General features: G+C 38.8%; 1 protein-coding gene across 3 annotated transcripts; it reads left to right on the top strand.

The window, feature by feature from the left end:
* Positions 1 to 11,813: 11,813 nt before the first annotated feature.
* Positions 11,814 to 16,212, top strand: LOC113742976 (uncharacterized). Of its 3 annotated transcripts, none has more exons than XM_027271018.2 (3): positions 11,814 to 12,609; positions 13,907 to 14,051; positions 14,558 to 16,212. In XM_027271018.2, exons 2-3 carry the CDS (start codon positions 13,913 to 13,915, stop codon positions 15,940 to 15,942), a joined length of 1,524 nt encoding a protein of 507 aa, XP_027126819.1. In that variant the 5' UTR covers positions 11,814 to 12,609; positions 13,907 to 13,912; the 3' UTR covers positions 15,943 to 16,212. The 3 variants fall into 3 exon arrangements, with proteins under 3 accessions (XP_027126819.1, XP_027126820.1, XP_027126822.1); XM_027271019.2 differs by lacking the exon at positions 11,814 to 12,609 and adding an exon at positions 12,616 to 12,971; XM_027271021.2 differs by lacking the exon at positions 11,814 to 12,609 and having other exon boundaries at positions 13,913 to 14,051; positions 14,541 to 16,212.
* The last annotated feature ends 620 nt before the right edge of the window (positions 16,213 to 16,832 follow it).

Raw genomic sequence — 16,832 nt, forward strand, 5'->3', positions numbered from 1 at the left:
AAAATTCACTAAAATTCCCTCATTTTTTTCTTCTCCATAGCCGGCCCTCTCTCTCTCACAAAGAAGGAGAAAAACCTCTTCAAACTTCAAGCTTTCCATTAGCTTAAATCATCTAAATCAATTACATAAACTAGTTTCCATTCCATACAACTTTTCCATTTGGTGTTGGTGGTGAGTTTGGTGAAGTTTTTGGAAGAGCTAAGGTGGTCTACAACTCCTCTTCTCTTGTATACTAGGTAAGTGATGATTGACTATCCTCTTACACCTAATGATGTTGAATTTATGCCTAATGGTGGCTATTGTGTTAGAAATTGTGGTTTATTTCTTGGTTTGAAGTGATTTGGTTAAGTTTTTATTTTTTTGAGGAATTTTCTAGTTTCATATGATCTTGATGGTGTGGTTGTTTTTTATGGTTGGTAATAAGGGGCTATGGCTCTAGTAGGTGCATATGATAGGAATTTGCAACCAATTTCTGTTTTGGACCAAAAATTGAAAAGTAAGGGTTTTGTGATGAACATTCTGTCCGAAATTTTAGGTCCTAGATGGAGGCCGAATTGGCCTTTGCTCAAAACATGAAAGTTGTATGTATTGATGAGTTTGAAGTGACTGCAAAATTTCAGGGCATTTGGAGTAGTGTAGAGTGGGTTATGCCGTTTTTACTGTTGCTGTTCTGGGTGATCAGAATGTGCGAACTGCACTTGTAATTGACTGTTTTGGCTGGGATTGGTTTGGATTTTGTTGTTGGTGTTTTCTGATGAAATGTAGCTGGATGTCTTAGCTATCATATGCCTTTGGAATTTCGGCATTTGGACCTGTATAGACTGAGATAGACGAATTACAGCATAGTGCGATTTGGGAACCTGCAATTACGATTCTGGTTTGGTATTCTGCATATTTGACCTAGTTGTGCTAGGATTTGGACTGAGTGGCCTTCTACATTGTTGTAGCCCTGTCTTTTATCTTCGAGATGGTGGGTCTTTCACCCTCATCCGATAAGCGTAGCACATTTTGTACCATTACCGCATAAGGAGGACGAAAACTATTTTTTTTGTTAAGGACAAGTTAGTGCATTGCTGAATTTTCTGGTTTGCTATAATGCCTATATATGTTTGCAAAACCCTATTGGGGTTGTGATTGGCATTGTTTTGTGACTCGTTATCGAGTCTCATTGCATTTGTTTACGTGTTCTAGGGCGTGACGGTGGTTCACGACATTCTCCTGACGGAAGTGCATGAAATAGCACTGAATTGATTAGTGAGTATACTACTCACTTAAATGTTACAATGTGGCTTTGCTATATGTGATTTTGATGCCGTGAAGGCTTATTTGGCTATTGGAATTGATTGAGGTGAGGGTGTACTTGACCGCCCTCACCCCTTGTGATACCGTTAATGACTGATTACCGTTTTACTGAAATACTGCACTTGCTATATGAGATATTGAATTCCATTCATGGAAAACTGATTTGGTGTCGTTTGGACGAGTATCCAACGGCCTTACTGTACTGCTGAGCTCAACCCCGTTGGTAGTCAATTGAATCGAGCCGGCGAGGGCTTGGTCGTGAAAATTGACATGCCACGGGGACTGTACTGGGGAATCTTGTAGTAATGAGACTCTTGATTCCGGTAAACTCGAGTATTACCAAAAGCTACTGATTGGAGTGCGGACCCGGTTGGGGTATGTTTGGTGGAAGGAATGGGAGTGAAGTGGGTTCTACGGTTGGTACTCATAAACGTTGACGGAGAGTCAATGAGATTGGATCAAGAATATAAGCGTGGAAATGGGCTCTTGAGAGCCGTCCGTATCCTTTTACTGATTTGTTTTATTCCTTAATTGTGTACTTGAAATGAAAGGTTATGCTTAAGTGATTTTTGTTGCTTATGTGGTAGTAACTCACTGGGCTTAAGCTCATTCCGTTCCATTTGTTTTCCTTACAGGAAAATGACTATTTTGGGAAAGATTGTGCTAGTTGGTTGTCAAGTTGAGCTCATGTAAATGTCTTTTGAATAGCTCTTTGAACGAAACCCTAATATGTATTGGGTTCAATTTCTTTTGATTGGCAAACCGAACGTGTATATCCTTGATGAATCGTTTTGATATGCCGCTTTGGCTTTTGGCTTGTAAATGTTGAATTTTAATGTATTTATGTTTGGTTGACTTTCGGATCGATTCGTATTGCTCGTTAGTCCTGGCGAGAGCTGGGCAGGCAGCTCGCTAACCCCTTTGGTTCGCCTTAGGGGAAAGTGGGGCTGTTACAATTGGTATCAGAGCCACTTCGCGTGGTCTCTGCGTGGAGTGAGACTGGGCCAAGTGGTGTTGTGGTCCTAATTTCATGAATATGTCTAAGTGCTCGTTTGAGCATAAGTTATGAACCGGGCATGTGATAAGTGTACGAATCGTTATCATGGGACTCGAGGAAGCTAGGTATGTATGTCGGGTAGGAATCTTTAATAAGGATGGTTTACTCTTGGGACCGGCCGGCTCGAGTTGTGAATTATCTTAGATGGGATTCTTGCGCCCGGATACGAAAGATATGAGGGCCTAGGTTAGAAAGGATTTGGTGAACTAGTAAGGCCAATCCTCAGGGAATCGTCTATGTTTGTTTCTGACTTGCCTGTACTTGACTCGACTGATTGTATATATGTGTGTGGCTTGATCTTGCTTGGCTTGTATATATATGTTTGTGATCATGTTTGGATTGTTACTATTTTGGTTACTTACATGCCTTGTTACTATTTTGGTTTAGTATTATTACCTAGACCAAGTAAAACTCATGGAAGGTACACGGAGTGGTCGGGGACGTGGGCGCAGAACTAGACAACCCACACCGGTTAGGGGTACGGGGGAAACCTCTACTGGACCCAATCTGGAACCGCAAGTAAACCCTAATATGCAAATAGCTGCTCTGATACCAGGTATTAGGGGTTTCCAGGTATTAGAGTACGTGAAAGGTAAGAATTTACTGAACTTGGCCAGTGAAGGGGGTACAGATTTGTTAGCTAAGTATAATGCTCAAGGTAATCCCGGAGTAGTCAATGATAAGGAATTTCGAGGACGAAATTCTTTTAAGGGGGAGAGAGTGTGAGAACCCGTATTTTTCCCTTAATGTTTTTCCTAGGGTTTTTCCCCTTAAATTGCATGTTTTCTGCATTTTCTGGCTTAGGAATATTTTCTTGATGGATTTTATGGATAAATATAGTTTTTAGATGATTTTTCTAGCATTGGGTAGTTTTTGAAAAATTACGGATCGATTATGGACGTGGGCCCCACTAGTGCGAAAAGTTCGGAAAAATTCGGCCAATTAGGTTAAATTCCGGATACTGTGTAAAATTTATCGGGTGTTAAGAGATAAGTAGAGTGTGTGAAATGATTGATGTGAGAGAGAAAAGAAAGGATAGGAATGCATTTATTGTAGTGCCACATGTCACCATGATATTGGTTAGGACTTAAGAGTTACTATTCCAATTTTTGACCTTTTGACCCATTTAGTTAAATATCTCCAAAATTCACTAAAATTCCCTCATTTTTTTCTTCTCCATAGCCGGCCCTCTCTCTCTCACAAAGAAGGAGAAAAACCTCTTCAAACTTCAAGCTTTCCATTAGCTTAAATCATCTAAATCAATTACATAAACTAGTTTCCATTCCATACAACTTTTCCATTTGGTGTTGGTGGTGAGTTTGGTGAAGTTTTTGGAAGAGCTAAGGTGGTCTACAACTCCTCTTCTCTTGTATACTAGGTAAGTGATGATTGACTATCCTCTTACACCTAATGATGTTGAATTTATGCCTAATGGTGGCTATTGTGTTAGAAATTGTGGTTTATTTCTTGGTTTGAAGTGATTTGGTTAAGTTTTTATTTTTTTGAGGAATTTTCTAGTTTCATATGATCTTGATGGTGTGGTTGTTTTTTATGGTTGGTAATAAGGGGCTATGGCTCTAGTAGGTGCATATGATAGGAATTTGCAACCAATTTCTGTTTTGGACCAAAAATTGAAAAGTAAGGGTTTTGTGATGAACATTCTGTCCGAAATTTTAGGTCCTAGATGGAGGCCGAATTGGCCTTTGCTCAAAACATGAAAGTTGTATGTATTGATGAGTTTGAAGTGACTGCAAAATTTCAGGGCATTTGGAGTAGTGTAGAGTGGGTTATGCCGTTTTTACTGTTGCTGTTCTGGGTGATCAGAATGTGCGAACTGCACTTGTAATTGACTGTTTTGGCTGGGATTGGTTTGGATTTTGTTGTTGGTGTTTTCTGATGAAATGTAGCTGGATGTCTTAGCTATCATATGCCTTTGGAATTTCGGCATTTGGACCTGTATAGACTGAGATAGACGAATTACAGCATAGTGCGATTTGGGAACCTGCAATTACGATTCTGGTTTGGTATTCTGCATATTTGACCTAGTTGTGCTAGGATTTGGACTGAGTGGCCTTCTACATTGTTGTAGCCCTGTCTTTTATCTTCGAGATGGTGGGTCTTTCACCCTCATCCGATAAGCGTAGCACATTTTGTACCATTACCGCATAAGGAGGACGAAAACTATTTTTTTTGTTAAGGACAAGTTAGTGCATTGCTGAATTTTCTGGTTTGCTATAATGCCTATATATGTTTGCAAAACCCTATTGGGGTTGTGATTGGCATTGTTTTGTGACTCGTTATCGAGTCTCATTGCATTTGTTTACGTGTTCTAGGGCGTGACGGTGGTTCACGACATTCTCCTGACGGAAGTGCATGAAATAGCACTGAATTGATTAGTGAGTATACTACTCACTTAAATGTTACAATGTGGCTTTGCTATATGTGATTTTGATGCCGTGAAGGCTTATTTGGCTATTGGAATTGATTGAGGTGAGGGTGTACTTGACCGCCCTCACCCCTTGTGATACCGTTAATGACTGATTACCGTTTTACTGAAATACTGCACTTGCTATATGAGATATTGAATTCCATTCATGGAAAACTGATTTGGTGTCGTTTGGACGAGTATCCAACGGCCTTACTGTACTGCTGAGCTCAACCCCGTTGGTAGTCAATTGAATCGAGCCGGCGAGGGCTTGGTCGTGAAAATTGACATGCCACGGGGACTGTACTGGGGAATCTTGTAGTAATGAGACTCTTGATTCCGGTAAACTCGAGTATTACCAAAAGCTACTGATTGGAGTGCGGACCCGGTTGGGGTATGTTTGGTGGAAGGAATGGGAGTGAAGTGGGTTCTACGGTTGGTACTCATAAACGTTGACGGAGAGTCAATGAGATTGGATCAAGAATATAAGCGTGGAAATGGGCTCTTGAGAGCCGTCCGTATCCTTTTACTGATTTGTTTTATTCCTTAATTGTGTACTTGAAATGAAAGGTTATGCTTAAGTGATTTTTGTTGCTTATGTGGTAGTAACTCACTGGGCTTAAGCTCATTCCGTTCCATTTGTTTTCCTTACAGGAAAATGACTATTTTGGGAAAGATTGTGCTAGTTGGTTGTCAAGTTGAGCTCATGTAAATGTCTTTTGAATAGCTCTTTGAACGAAACCCTAATATGTATTGGGTTCAATTTCTTTTGATTGGCAAACCGAACGTGTATATCCTTGATGAATCGTTTTGATATGCCGCTTTGGCTTTTGGCTTGTAAATGTTGAATTTTAATGTATTTATGTTTGGTTGACTTTCGGATCGATTCGTATTGCTCGTTAGTCCTGGCGAGAGCTGGGCAGGCAGCTCGCTAACCCCTTTGGTTCGCCTTAGGGGAAAGTGGGGCTGTTACAATTGGTATCAGAGCCACTTCGCGTGGTCTCTGCGTGGAGTGAGACTGGGCCAAGTGGTGTTGTGGTCCTAATTTCATGAATATGTCTAAGTGCTCGTTTGAGCATAAGTTATGAACCGGGCATGTGATAAGTGTACGAATCGTTATCATGGGACTCGAGGAAGCTAGGTATGTATGTCGGGTAGGAATCTTTAATAAGGATGGTTTACTCTTGGGACCGGCCGGCTCGAGTTGTGAATTATCTTAGATGGGATTCTTGCGCCCGGATACGAAAGATATGAGGGCCTAGGTTAGAAAGGATTTGGTGAACTAGTAAGGCCAATCCTCAGGGAATCGTCTATGTTTGTTTCTGACTTGCCTGTACTTGACTCGACTGATTGTATATATGTGTGTGGCTTGATCTTGCTTGGCTTGTATATATATGTTTGTGATCATGTTTGGATTGTTACTATTTTGGTTACTTACATGCCTTGTTACTATTTTGGTTTAGTATTATTACCTAGACCAAGTAAAACTCATGGAAGGTACACGGAGTGGTCGGGGACGTGGGCGCAGAACTAGACAACCCACACCGGTTAGGGGTACGGGGGAAACCTCTACTGGACCCAATCTGGAACCGCAAGTAAACCCTAATATGCAAATAGCTGCTCTGATACCAGGTATTAGGGGTTTCCAGGTATTAGAGTACGTGAAAGGTAAGAATTTACTGAACTTGGCCAGTGAAGGGGGTACAGATTTGTTAGCTAAGTATAATGCTCAAGGTAATCCCGGAGTAGTCAATGATAAGGAATTTCGAGGACGAAATTCTTTTAAGGGGGAGAGAGTGTGAGAACCCGTATTTTTCCCTTAATGTTTTTCCTAGGGTTTTTCCCCTTAAATTGCATGTTTTCTGCATTTTCTGGCTTAGGAATATTTTCTTGATGGATTTTATGGATAAATATAGTTTTTAGATGATTTTTCTAGCATTGGGTAGTTTTTGAAAAATTACGGATCGATTATGGACGTGGGCCCCACTAGTGCGAAAAGTTCGGAAAAATTCGGCCAATTAGGTTAAATTCCGGATACTGTGTAAAATTTATCGGGTGTTAAGAGATAAGTAGAGTGTGTGAAATGATTGATGTGAGAGAGAAAAGAAAGGATAGGAATGCATTTATTGTAGTGCCACATGTCACCATGATATTGGTTAGGACTTAAGAGTTACTATTCCAATTTTTGACCTTTTGACCCATTTAGTTAAATATCTCCAAAATTCACTAAAATTCCCTCATTTTTTTCTTCTCCATAGCCGGCCCTCTCTCTCTCACAAAGAAGGAGAAAAACCTCTTCAAACTTCAAGCTTTCCATTAGCTTAAATCATCTAAATCAATTACATAAACTAGTTTCCATTCCATACAACTTTTCCATTTGGTGTTGGTGGTGAGTTTGGTGAAGTTTTTGGAAGAGCTAAGGTGGTCTACAACTCCTCTTCTCTTGTATACTAGGTAAGTGATGATTGACTATCCTCTTACACCTAATGATGTTGAATTTATGCCTAATGGTGGCTATTGTGTTAGAAATTGTGGTTTATTTCTTGGTTTGAAGTGATTTGGTTAAGTTTTTATTTTTTTGAGGAATTTTCTAGTTTCATATGATCTTGATGGTGTGGTTGTTTTTTATGGTTGGTAATAAGGGGCTATGGCTCTAGTAGGTGCATATGATAGGAATTTGCAACCAATTTCTGTTTTGGACCAAAAATTGAAAAGTAAGGGTTTTGTGATGAACATTCTGTCCGAAATTTTAGGTCCTAGATGGAGGCCGAATTGGCCTTTGCTCAAAACATGAAAGTTGTATGTATTGATGAGTTTGAAGTGACTGCAAAATTTCAGGGCATTTGGAGTAGTGTAGAGTGGGTTATGCCGTTTTTACTGTTGCTGTTCTGGGTGATCAGAATGTGCGAACTGCACTTGTAATTGACTGTTTTGGCTGGGATTGGTTTGGATTTTGTTGTTGGTGTTTTCTGATGAAATGTAGCTGGATGTCTTAGCTATCATATGCCTTTGGAATTTCGGCATTTGGACCTGTATAGACTGAGATAGACGAATTACAGCATAGTGCGATTTGGGAACCTGCAATTACGATTTTGGTTTGGTATTCTGCATATTTGACCTAGTTGTGCTAGGATTTGGACTGAGTGGCCTTCTACATTGTTGTAGCCCTGTCTTTTATCTTCGAGATGGTGGGTCTTTCACCCTCATCCGATAAGCGTAGCACATTTTGTACCATTACCGCATAAGGAGGACGAAAACTATTTTTTTTGTTAAGGACAAGTTAGTGCATTGCTGAATTTTCTGGTTTGCTATAATGCCTATATATGTTTGCAAAACCCTATTGGGGTTGTGATTGGCATTGTTTTGTGACTCGTTATCGAGTCTCATTGCATTTGTTTACGTGTTCTAGGGCGTGACGGTGGTTCACGACATTCTCCTGACGGAAGTGCATGAAATAGCACTGAATTGATTAGTGAGTATACTACTCACTTAAATGTTACAATGTGGCTTTGCTATATGTGATTTTGATGCCGTGAAGGCTTATTTGGCTATTGGAATTGATTGAGGTGAGGGTGTACTTGACCGCCCTCACCCCTTGTGATACCGTTAATGACTGATTACCGTTTTACTGAAATACTGCACTTGCTATATGAGATATTGAATTCCATTCATGGAAAACTGATTTGGTGTCGTTTGGACGAGTATCCAACGGCCTTACTGTACTGCTGAGCTCAACCCCGTTGGTAGTCAATTGAATCGAGCCGGCGAGGGCTTGGTCGTGAAAATTGACATGCCACGGGGACTGTACTGGGGAATCTTGTAGTAATGAGACTCTTGATTCCGGTAAACTCGAGTATTACCAAAAGCTACTGATTGGAGTGCGGACCCGGTTGGGGTATGTTTGGTGGAAGGAATGGGAGTGAAGTGGGTTCTACGGTTGGTACTCATAAACGTTGACGGAGAGTCAATGAGATTGGATCAAGAATATAAGCGTGGAAATGGGCTCTTGAGAGCCGTCCGTATCCTTTTACTGATTTGTTTTATTCCTTAATTGTGTACTTGAAATGAAAGGTTATGCTTAAGTGATTTTTGTTGCTTATGTGGTAGTAACTCACTGGGCTTAAGCTCATTCCGTTCCATTTGTTTTCCTTACAGGAAAATGACTATTTTGGGAAAGATTGTGCTAGTTGGTTGTCAAGTTGAGCTCATGTAAATGTCTTTTGAATAGCTCTTTGAACGAAACCCTAATATGTATTGGGTTCAATTTCTTTTGATTGGCAAACCGAACGTGTATATCCTTGATGAATCGTTTTGATATGCCGCTTTGGCTTTTGGCTTGTAAATGTTGAATTTTAATGTATTTATGTTTGGTTGACTTTCGGATCGATTCGTATTGCTCGTTAGTCCTGGCGAGAGCTGGGCAGGCAGCTCGCTAACCCCTTTGGTTCGCCTTAGGGGAAAGTGGGGCTGTTACAATTGGTATCAGAGCCACTTCGCGTGGTCTCTGCGTGGAGTGAGACTGGGCCAAGTGGTGTTGTGGTCCTAATTTCATGAATATGTCTAAGTGCTCGTTTGAGCATAAGTTATGAACCGGGCATGTGATAAGTGTACGAATCGTTATCATGGGACTCGAGGAAGCTAGGTATGTATGTCGGGTAGGAATCTTTAATAAGGATGGTTTACTCTTGGGACCGGCCGGCTCGAGTTGTGAATTATCTTAGATGGGATTCTTGCGCCCGGATACGAAAGATATGAGGGCCTAGGTTAGAAAGGATTTGGTGAACTAGTAAGGCCAATCCTCAGGGAATCGTCTATGTTTGTTTCTGACTTGCCTGTACTTGACTCGACTGATTGTATATATGTGTGTGGCTTGATCTTGCTTGGCTTGTATATATATGTTTGTGATCATGTTTGGATTGTTACTATTTTGGTTACTTACATGCCTTGTTACTATTTTGGTTTAGTATTATTACCTAGACCAAGTAAAACTCATGGAAGGTACACGGAGTGGTCGGGGACGTGGGCGCAGAACTAGACAACCCACACCGGTTAGGGGTACGGGGGAAACCTCTACTGGACCCTAAAGAGCTTAAAATGTTAATGATATAAAGTCGTGATTAAATTTCTTAGATAATCAAAAACCAGATGGTTAATTAAACATTACGGTCATTTTAATAAAATTGAACTCCTTTCCTACTTAGTCCACTAGGTTTCGATTTTACAGGTTAATATAGATAAACCTATTTATTATAAAGCATCAATTATCAATAAATCAAGGTCCTTTATTGGATCAATCCATGTTGGTTGCAACCTTTGGAGCATTCACTATCAATCTTATCATCTTATGACACTATATATTTCACTCCCAAGAACAAAGGATATAATATATAGTTCTAACTCTTAGTCATAGCATATAGATGCATTAACATGATCGTATTTGATTATGACCATGTTCACCTTTCAAAAAAGGAGAACGCCTGTGATATGAGCATTAGGCCACGAAACATTTGATGTAGTAATTAGTAGTGAAAAGCCAAATAGCCATCTTATGATTGATTTTCAAACTATTGGTTTATTTTTGATATAATCTTGTACAATTTCCAATTTTTTATCATCATTAGAAAGTTCTAGAGTTTGTTTGGATTGCTATTTTTAAAGTTTTTTTTAGACAAATATACTATAACGATTTGATGTATGTGAAATAAAAAAGTGATTAGGAAATGAGTTTACGAAAAATGTAAAAAAATTTTTGATGGAAAATAACTTTCCAACAAGGGCTTAGGTTGTAGCACATCTGTAAGGAGTCGAACGCAATTGCAGATGTACTGGCTGGACTACCGAGTATGGAGCACAGATTTTTTTTATTCCCTAGCACAATTACCATATCATATCCAATCTCTATCTGTCCTAGACATAACCACTTATGCAGCAATTTAACGTGTCCATGTAAGAGAGTAGTACTCCTTGTTTACAACTTTTTCCTGTGTACCGGTTGTTTCTTTCTTTGAGTAACCATTAATAACAATCAGGAGTGGTGTCCTTTCCCCGTGTATGTGGTTTGCCAAAAAAAAAAAAGGAAAAACAAGGGCTTAGGTTATTAAAAATAACTTGCAATATTTTCAAGAAATAAAGAAGAAAAAGAATAGCTTGTAAATATTTTTTTCATGAAATTTTTAAAATATCATGTCCTATTTAGGTTAGGGATGGTTCATAGGTACCGATTGATGTTTAATACCACAAAAATTCAAATTGGAGGTTTTCAAATTTTGTTTTTGATGAACCAACTGCATGAGGCGTTCTCACTGACGGTCATACCATTCCCATCTCCTTGTTACGTTCGGGAAGGGGTAGTCAAATTCTACAACGTGGCTCAAAAAATAAAATAAAATAAAATAAAACACGGTCTATAATGTGCATCTGTTTAAGCGCCCCTAATTTGCTTCAACTTTTTCGAAGCTAAGCAAGGAGGGTAATTATGGTTATGAATTACCATTAAATAATTATTTGTTTATATATTTTATTTTAATAAATTTTCTAAATATTTACTATTACAATATAAAATTAATTCTCTTGAAAATGATTTCAAATATGATAAAAAATTTGGCACAAATTTCTTTTATTAGTTGCACATATATTCATGTGTGTGTTTTGAATACTAATTATAATAAACTACTCTCAAAAAAAAGAAAAAAAACTACTCTCAAAAAATCCCATCTAGTACAATATAAACAATTCCCCAAAATTTCTCATTATAGCATTTCTTATATTTTAATTTTCCCTCGTGCAAATTGAGGTCAAAGTCAAATGAAAAGTCAAAGATCATGACAGCTTCACCTAATTAATTATCTTCCACGTGGCATCCGTTGTTTTCCTTTATTATGTGCCCCAAAAGAGGTAACGCCAACCATTTTCTTACATGTACTTACAGCCCATTGATTATTATAGGTGCACCACCAGTTCCTCTGTGAATTTACGAAAATCACCCTATGCCTATAACAGCCAACAGCTTTGAATAACGCACAAATCTCAGCGGCACTTGGCGTAATTAGTTTAAAAATCGGAGCCCTTTTTAGTCCATCCGATGTACTTCTTTTTTCGGACCGCCCGGTCTCCATAATTTCCGAACCCTAGCTTTACTCTTTTAAGTCAAGTCAACAAATTTGCTCCCCCTAACCCCCTTTTTCGATCTCTTCTTCTCTCTCCTTTTCTCGTCCAAATTTCGCCTCGATTTTCTCTCTCAATCTACAATTCGACATCCGATTCTTCCGATTCTCGTTCTCCTCTGTCGATTGATACCTGTTTTAGCCTCAGCCACTGAAAATTCGAAATCTAGGGTTAGGGTTTCAGATTTCTTTAAACTTCGTCAGATCTGTTTAGTTTTTCTGTTTTCTTTGTAAATTAACAAAATTTCATCCGGGTTCTCTTTTCTACTCTGATTTCATCCTTCTCTGTTGATAAAAATTTGATCTTTTCTTCGTGCAATTTTCCCTAAAAGTAAGTAAATAGTTATTTTTTATTGAATTTATAAAACTATTTCTTCTGTTCGATTCACAAGATCTTTGAAATTCATTTCTGGAATTTGTTGGAAAAGTTGTTTATGTCGGTGGGTTGCTCTTTAATTTGTAAAAAATTTTGGGGATATAGGGTTAGGGTTTCGATTTAATTATTCTTTTTTTTTTTTAATCTTGGTTTTGGAAAATCATTTTGGGGGAATTGAAGATCTCATTTTGAAGTTATAGAAAAAATCAGCTGATTGATTGATTCTGGTTTAAAATCTACAAGATCTGCTTTTCATTCGAGGAAGCAAGTTTTTTTCACTGTTAAGGTAAATGAATCTTTTTTCATTTTCTTCTTCTGACAATTCTGGGAATGATTTTTTTTAGGAATTTTTTTTGTAGTTATCCTGAGAATGAGTTTTGTTTTTTATTAATTAATGTTCAGAAAATGGTTAGGGCACTCCTTTTGTGCAATAAATACGTGCCATCTGTCGGCTTTGGTCTAGCTGAGGTTTATTTGCCACGTGTTCAGATGCTGTTACTCATTTATCCCAAAAAAATAAACAAAAAAAAGACGGTGCTCGCAAATCATTGGCTCAATTGTACCATCCATGCTGGATCAAAACAACTTAACTAATTGCGAGAGCTTTCAAACTACTAAATTCTTGATGACATATGTACAGATTGGAAGGCTAGTCAAGTGGTCTTATCTTTTATAATTTTCCTAGTAAATGATCTTAATTCAACCATGGACTAGTCTTAATTGTCACACTATATTGCTCAGCATAAGTGGGCTGCCTGCTGTTGTGAGAATTAGATTTTGGAACTTGTTTGGGAGTGATTGTAGATGCTGGTGTCATTATCCTTGCAAAAACATGCTTAATGATTGTTTTGACTTATTATTAAAGTGTTAGTCGAAAATTTCTCGATTATGTGGCAAATTTACTAAAATTTTTTGAAAAAACTGATATGTGTGAAACCGTCTCTGACTTCTTGCCGGAAAAAGGCTAAGAGAGCAATGGCTGGAAGAAGGAGGCTTGCACGTGTCATGTTATTTCATGAAATGGATGGTTTTGTCGATCTGAAATTTTGGGTAGTAGGACGTCTTCTTGCATCTGAGCATTTTGGTTGTTGCGTATGATCATGTTTCATGGTGTTGTGGAGTTAGTACAGAGCATAGGATGTTTTTGGATTTGGTGCATTGGTGCAGTAACCATGACGTGAAACGAACTCATTTTTTCACCCAACTTTATGGATGATGGAAATTGAATTACTTCTCAGTTTGTCCTTTTTAGCTGTTGTGTTTGTTGCAGTGCCGCTTGTGAGACTCATAGTACTAATTTTCATTTGTGATTGGTACATGCAATCTTTCCTTTTCTTTCACTGAATCAAAGTCTGCTATATGGTTTTCAACTGCCTTTATTATATATTTCAAGCTCAAATTGCCCTTTACGGTACATTTTCCTTGAGAAATATGTCAAGCTTCTCGCCTTTATTGTGCTAAATGGAGCTGTGGGTCTTTGTTTCTTGATCTACCTCTTCTATGCCAGTGAATGCCCTTTTGCTTTAGTTATTCTACTTTTTTCTTGTGCATATTAGTTTACATTGTTTTAACTCCTTTTGCAGTTAAATATGGTACAAAAACGACCACTTAGTGAGGAGTTATATGAGGCCTTGTCCAAGCAACCGAAGCTTCTGGAGCCAAGTGACAAGAGGGTGTCAGTTTTAGAGTTCCCTGATGGAAATATCCCTCCAAAGCTTCATATTTTAGGTGCGAAGAAGTCTCTATCAACGTTTGAAGATGCTTGATGTAGGGGACTGCTTGTATCACTGTATTATTGTCTAGAACCAAATGAGAGTAGTTTATCTGCTTCTGAACTAAAGCTTCTCAGCAGTTTTCCATATAATTGAAAATCTGCATTGAATGTCTTGGTTCTTTGTGGCCTTTTTTGCACATAGCTACTTGTATAGAAGATATTGATTGATAAAGTTCTTCTGGCCAAAATGTTTTTGGCTAATTTATGCCTTGGTTTAACAAGAAACCTGCATGGCATTGGACATTAGTTCAGAGCTTTTACTCTATGAATTTCTTCTGTCTCTGTGGGTTGAGCTCTTATTCTTCTACTTAAGAATGGACCCACTAAGGAGAGTTCAGTACTGTTTTCTGAAGCTAAATTCTTACTTCTATCTGTTTTAGATGCTTGCTAATATTTGTACGATATATATGCTTATCTTTCAGTACTTTTATGTTTTTTACCAGTCTTAATATGTGGGTAGGTGAAGATGGGGCTGCTTGCGATAAAAAGAAAGGTGAAAGTGATGAAAGTCTTGTAGACAGCAATCTTGCTGAATTCCAAAGTTATGTTGAGAAAGAAATAGATAGAAGTCTGGCTTGCTCCATTTCCAACTCTTCCTGGGCTACAAGCACTACCTGTGAAGAAGATGTCAGGTCGGGGGCACCTTGCATATTGCTGTCTCCAAACCATTATAATCTTGACTTTCCAGCAAGGACCATTTTTCATACCGGAGATATTTATTCTTCTCTTTTGGAATATCCTCCTCGGAAATTGGTCCCCATTGGCAGTGGTTTTCAAGCAGAAATACCTGAATGGTGTGGGTGTGATGATGAAAAGTTGTCCAGTTCATCAGGAGATGCTTTTGAAGTCTTCAACCGTTCATCCCAATCTCTCATGTCAGATATTGGTAATCATTTAGACCATGAGAGGCAATTTTCTGGTTCTTGTCTAGTTCCCATGCCTAGATCAGACATGTCTGAAGACACTGGGGAGAAACTTGGAGATGGAAGAATTGATTGTTCCTGTGATGATGTGGGATCCGTTAGATGTGTTCGGCAACACATCACTGAAGCACGAGAAAAACTCAGGAAAACCCTTGGCCAGGAGGCTTTTGTCAAGTTGGGTTTTTTGGAAATGGGAGAGGTAGTGGCTGAAAAATGGAGCGAGGAGGAAGAGGAAATATTTGCTGAGGTTGTATTTTCCCATCCTGCATCACTGGGGAGGAACTTTTGGAACCATTCAGCTATTGAATTTCCTTCTAGGACCAAGAAGGAAATAGTTAGCTATTATTTTAATGTCTTCATGTTACGAAGACGTGCTGAACAGAACAGAATTGATGTGTTGAGTATTGACAGCGACAATGATGAATGGGAAGGAACTAATGTTTCTGCTGATGAAGTAATAGAAAAAATAAATGGGTATGATGACTCTGTGGTTGAATCACCTGCCGAGGAAGATGATCATAATGAGATCTTTGAAGACAATCTCTGTGAATACAAGGATGACATCAATGCTGAGGAAGCTTCAGAAGATAATATAAGGCTGAACCTTGATGGCAGTAAGTGTGTCAGTAAAGAGTCAGACATGCCTCCGATTGACATGCCTGATAACTGCAGTTCAGATCAAGCACATCAGCCACTTGACCAAGTCCTTTCTGACATAAGCGGAAATCAAAATACAAAACATATAACTAGCAACCTTAGTAGTATGAGCAGCAGTACTGGTAATGAACTTTTTTTAGAGCCCTGTAGTTCCAAAGAATGGGATGTTGGTTGTTTGACCTGCCCCAAGGATGAAGATTTTCTTCCGACGTCCAGTGTGATTGAAGAAGTCTTCGGTGCTGGAGCTTGGAATTCACGAGACTAGAGATGGCTAGGACAGCTTGGAGTTGACATCCCAGTGTGCAGAGGTGATCAATACCTAAAGAACAGCTGCTGGAAGTGTATATACTGCTCCACAGATAAATTTAGTAGATATCTTGTTTCAGAAAGCTATGCGCATAGACAAAAGCACAAAATCTGATACAGACTGATACAGACTTTAGAGGAAAGGCCACATGGCCATGTGCCTTTCAAGGTTGTAATTTTGACATTGTCTAATAAATAATTCATTACCAGGCAGTTATGCCACTTGAAATTTTGAGTTGTACAAGACGAGTTGAAACTTAGTATAATGCTCAGCTAACTCCTCTTGTTCAACATGACTGGGGAAACATCACTCATAGGATCATGAAGTTATTCAATTGAACAAAGTGAACCGCTTGTATGTTTGCAGAGAGCGAATTTGCAAGCACTGATCTTCACAAGGCAGAGCAAGTTTAACAGTTCCAACCGGAAATTTAAGTGCAAAAGCTGGGTATTTGGTCATCACCTTAGTATTAAACGCACAAATACGAGTGCTAGAAAAACGTGGTTTGGTATTCATGTGCATGTAATTTTTACACCTGATAATATGCGTCTCAGATTGCTGCAAATTTGCCACCAGATTTTGGTTACATCATCTGCCAACTTTTTCAGAGTAAGAGTGCCAATTTGACACTAGATTCTGGTTACGTTACCTGTCAAATGCATCTAGACGAAGAGTGGTACAAACTTACACTTGGTCATAAGGATCGATGTTTGCTGGATTGGAAGGGTTTACAAACTTTTTGTGCAAATACGGAGCTGCACCAAAGAATAAGTTATTCTAGACGTGGGCTTAATGCCATCTATCATTTTCATTTGAAATGAAAGTGCATAAGACTCGCACTTCATGTT

Source organism: Coffea arabica, chromosome 4e, assembly GCF_036785885.1.
Source record: "Coffea arabica cultivar ET-39 chromosome 4e, Coffea Arabica ET-39 HiFi, whole genome shotgun sequence".
Classification (NCBI taxonomy): Eukaryota; Viridiplantae; Streptophyta; class Magnoliopsida; order Gentianales; family Rubiaceae; genus Coffea; species Coffea arabica.

Coding starts and splice junctions, on each gene's coding strand:
- LOC113742976 (XM_027271018.2), top strand. CDS start 13,913: ATGGTACAAAAACGACCACTTAGTGAGGAGTTATATGAGGCCTTGTCC. Junction 14,052..14,557: donor TCCAAAGCTTCATATTTTAG/GTGCGAAGAAGT, acceptor ATATGTGGGTAG/GTGAAGATGGGGCTGCTTGC.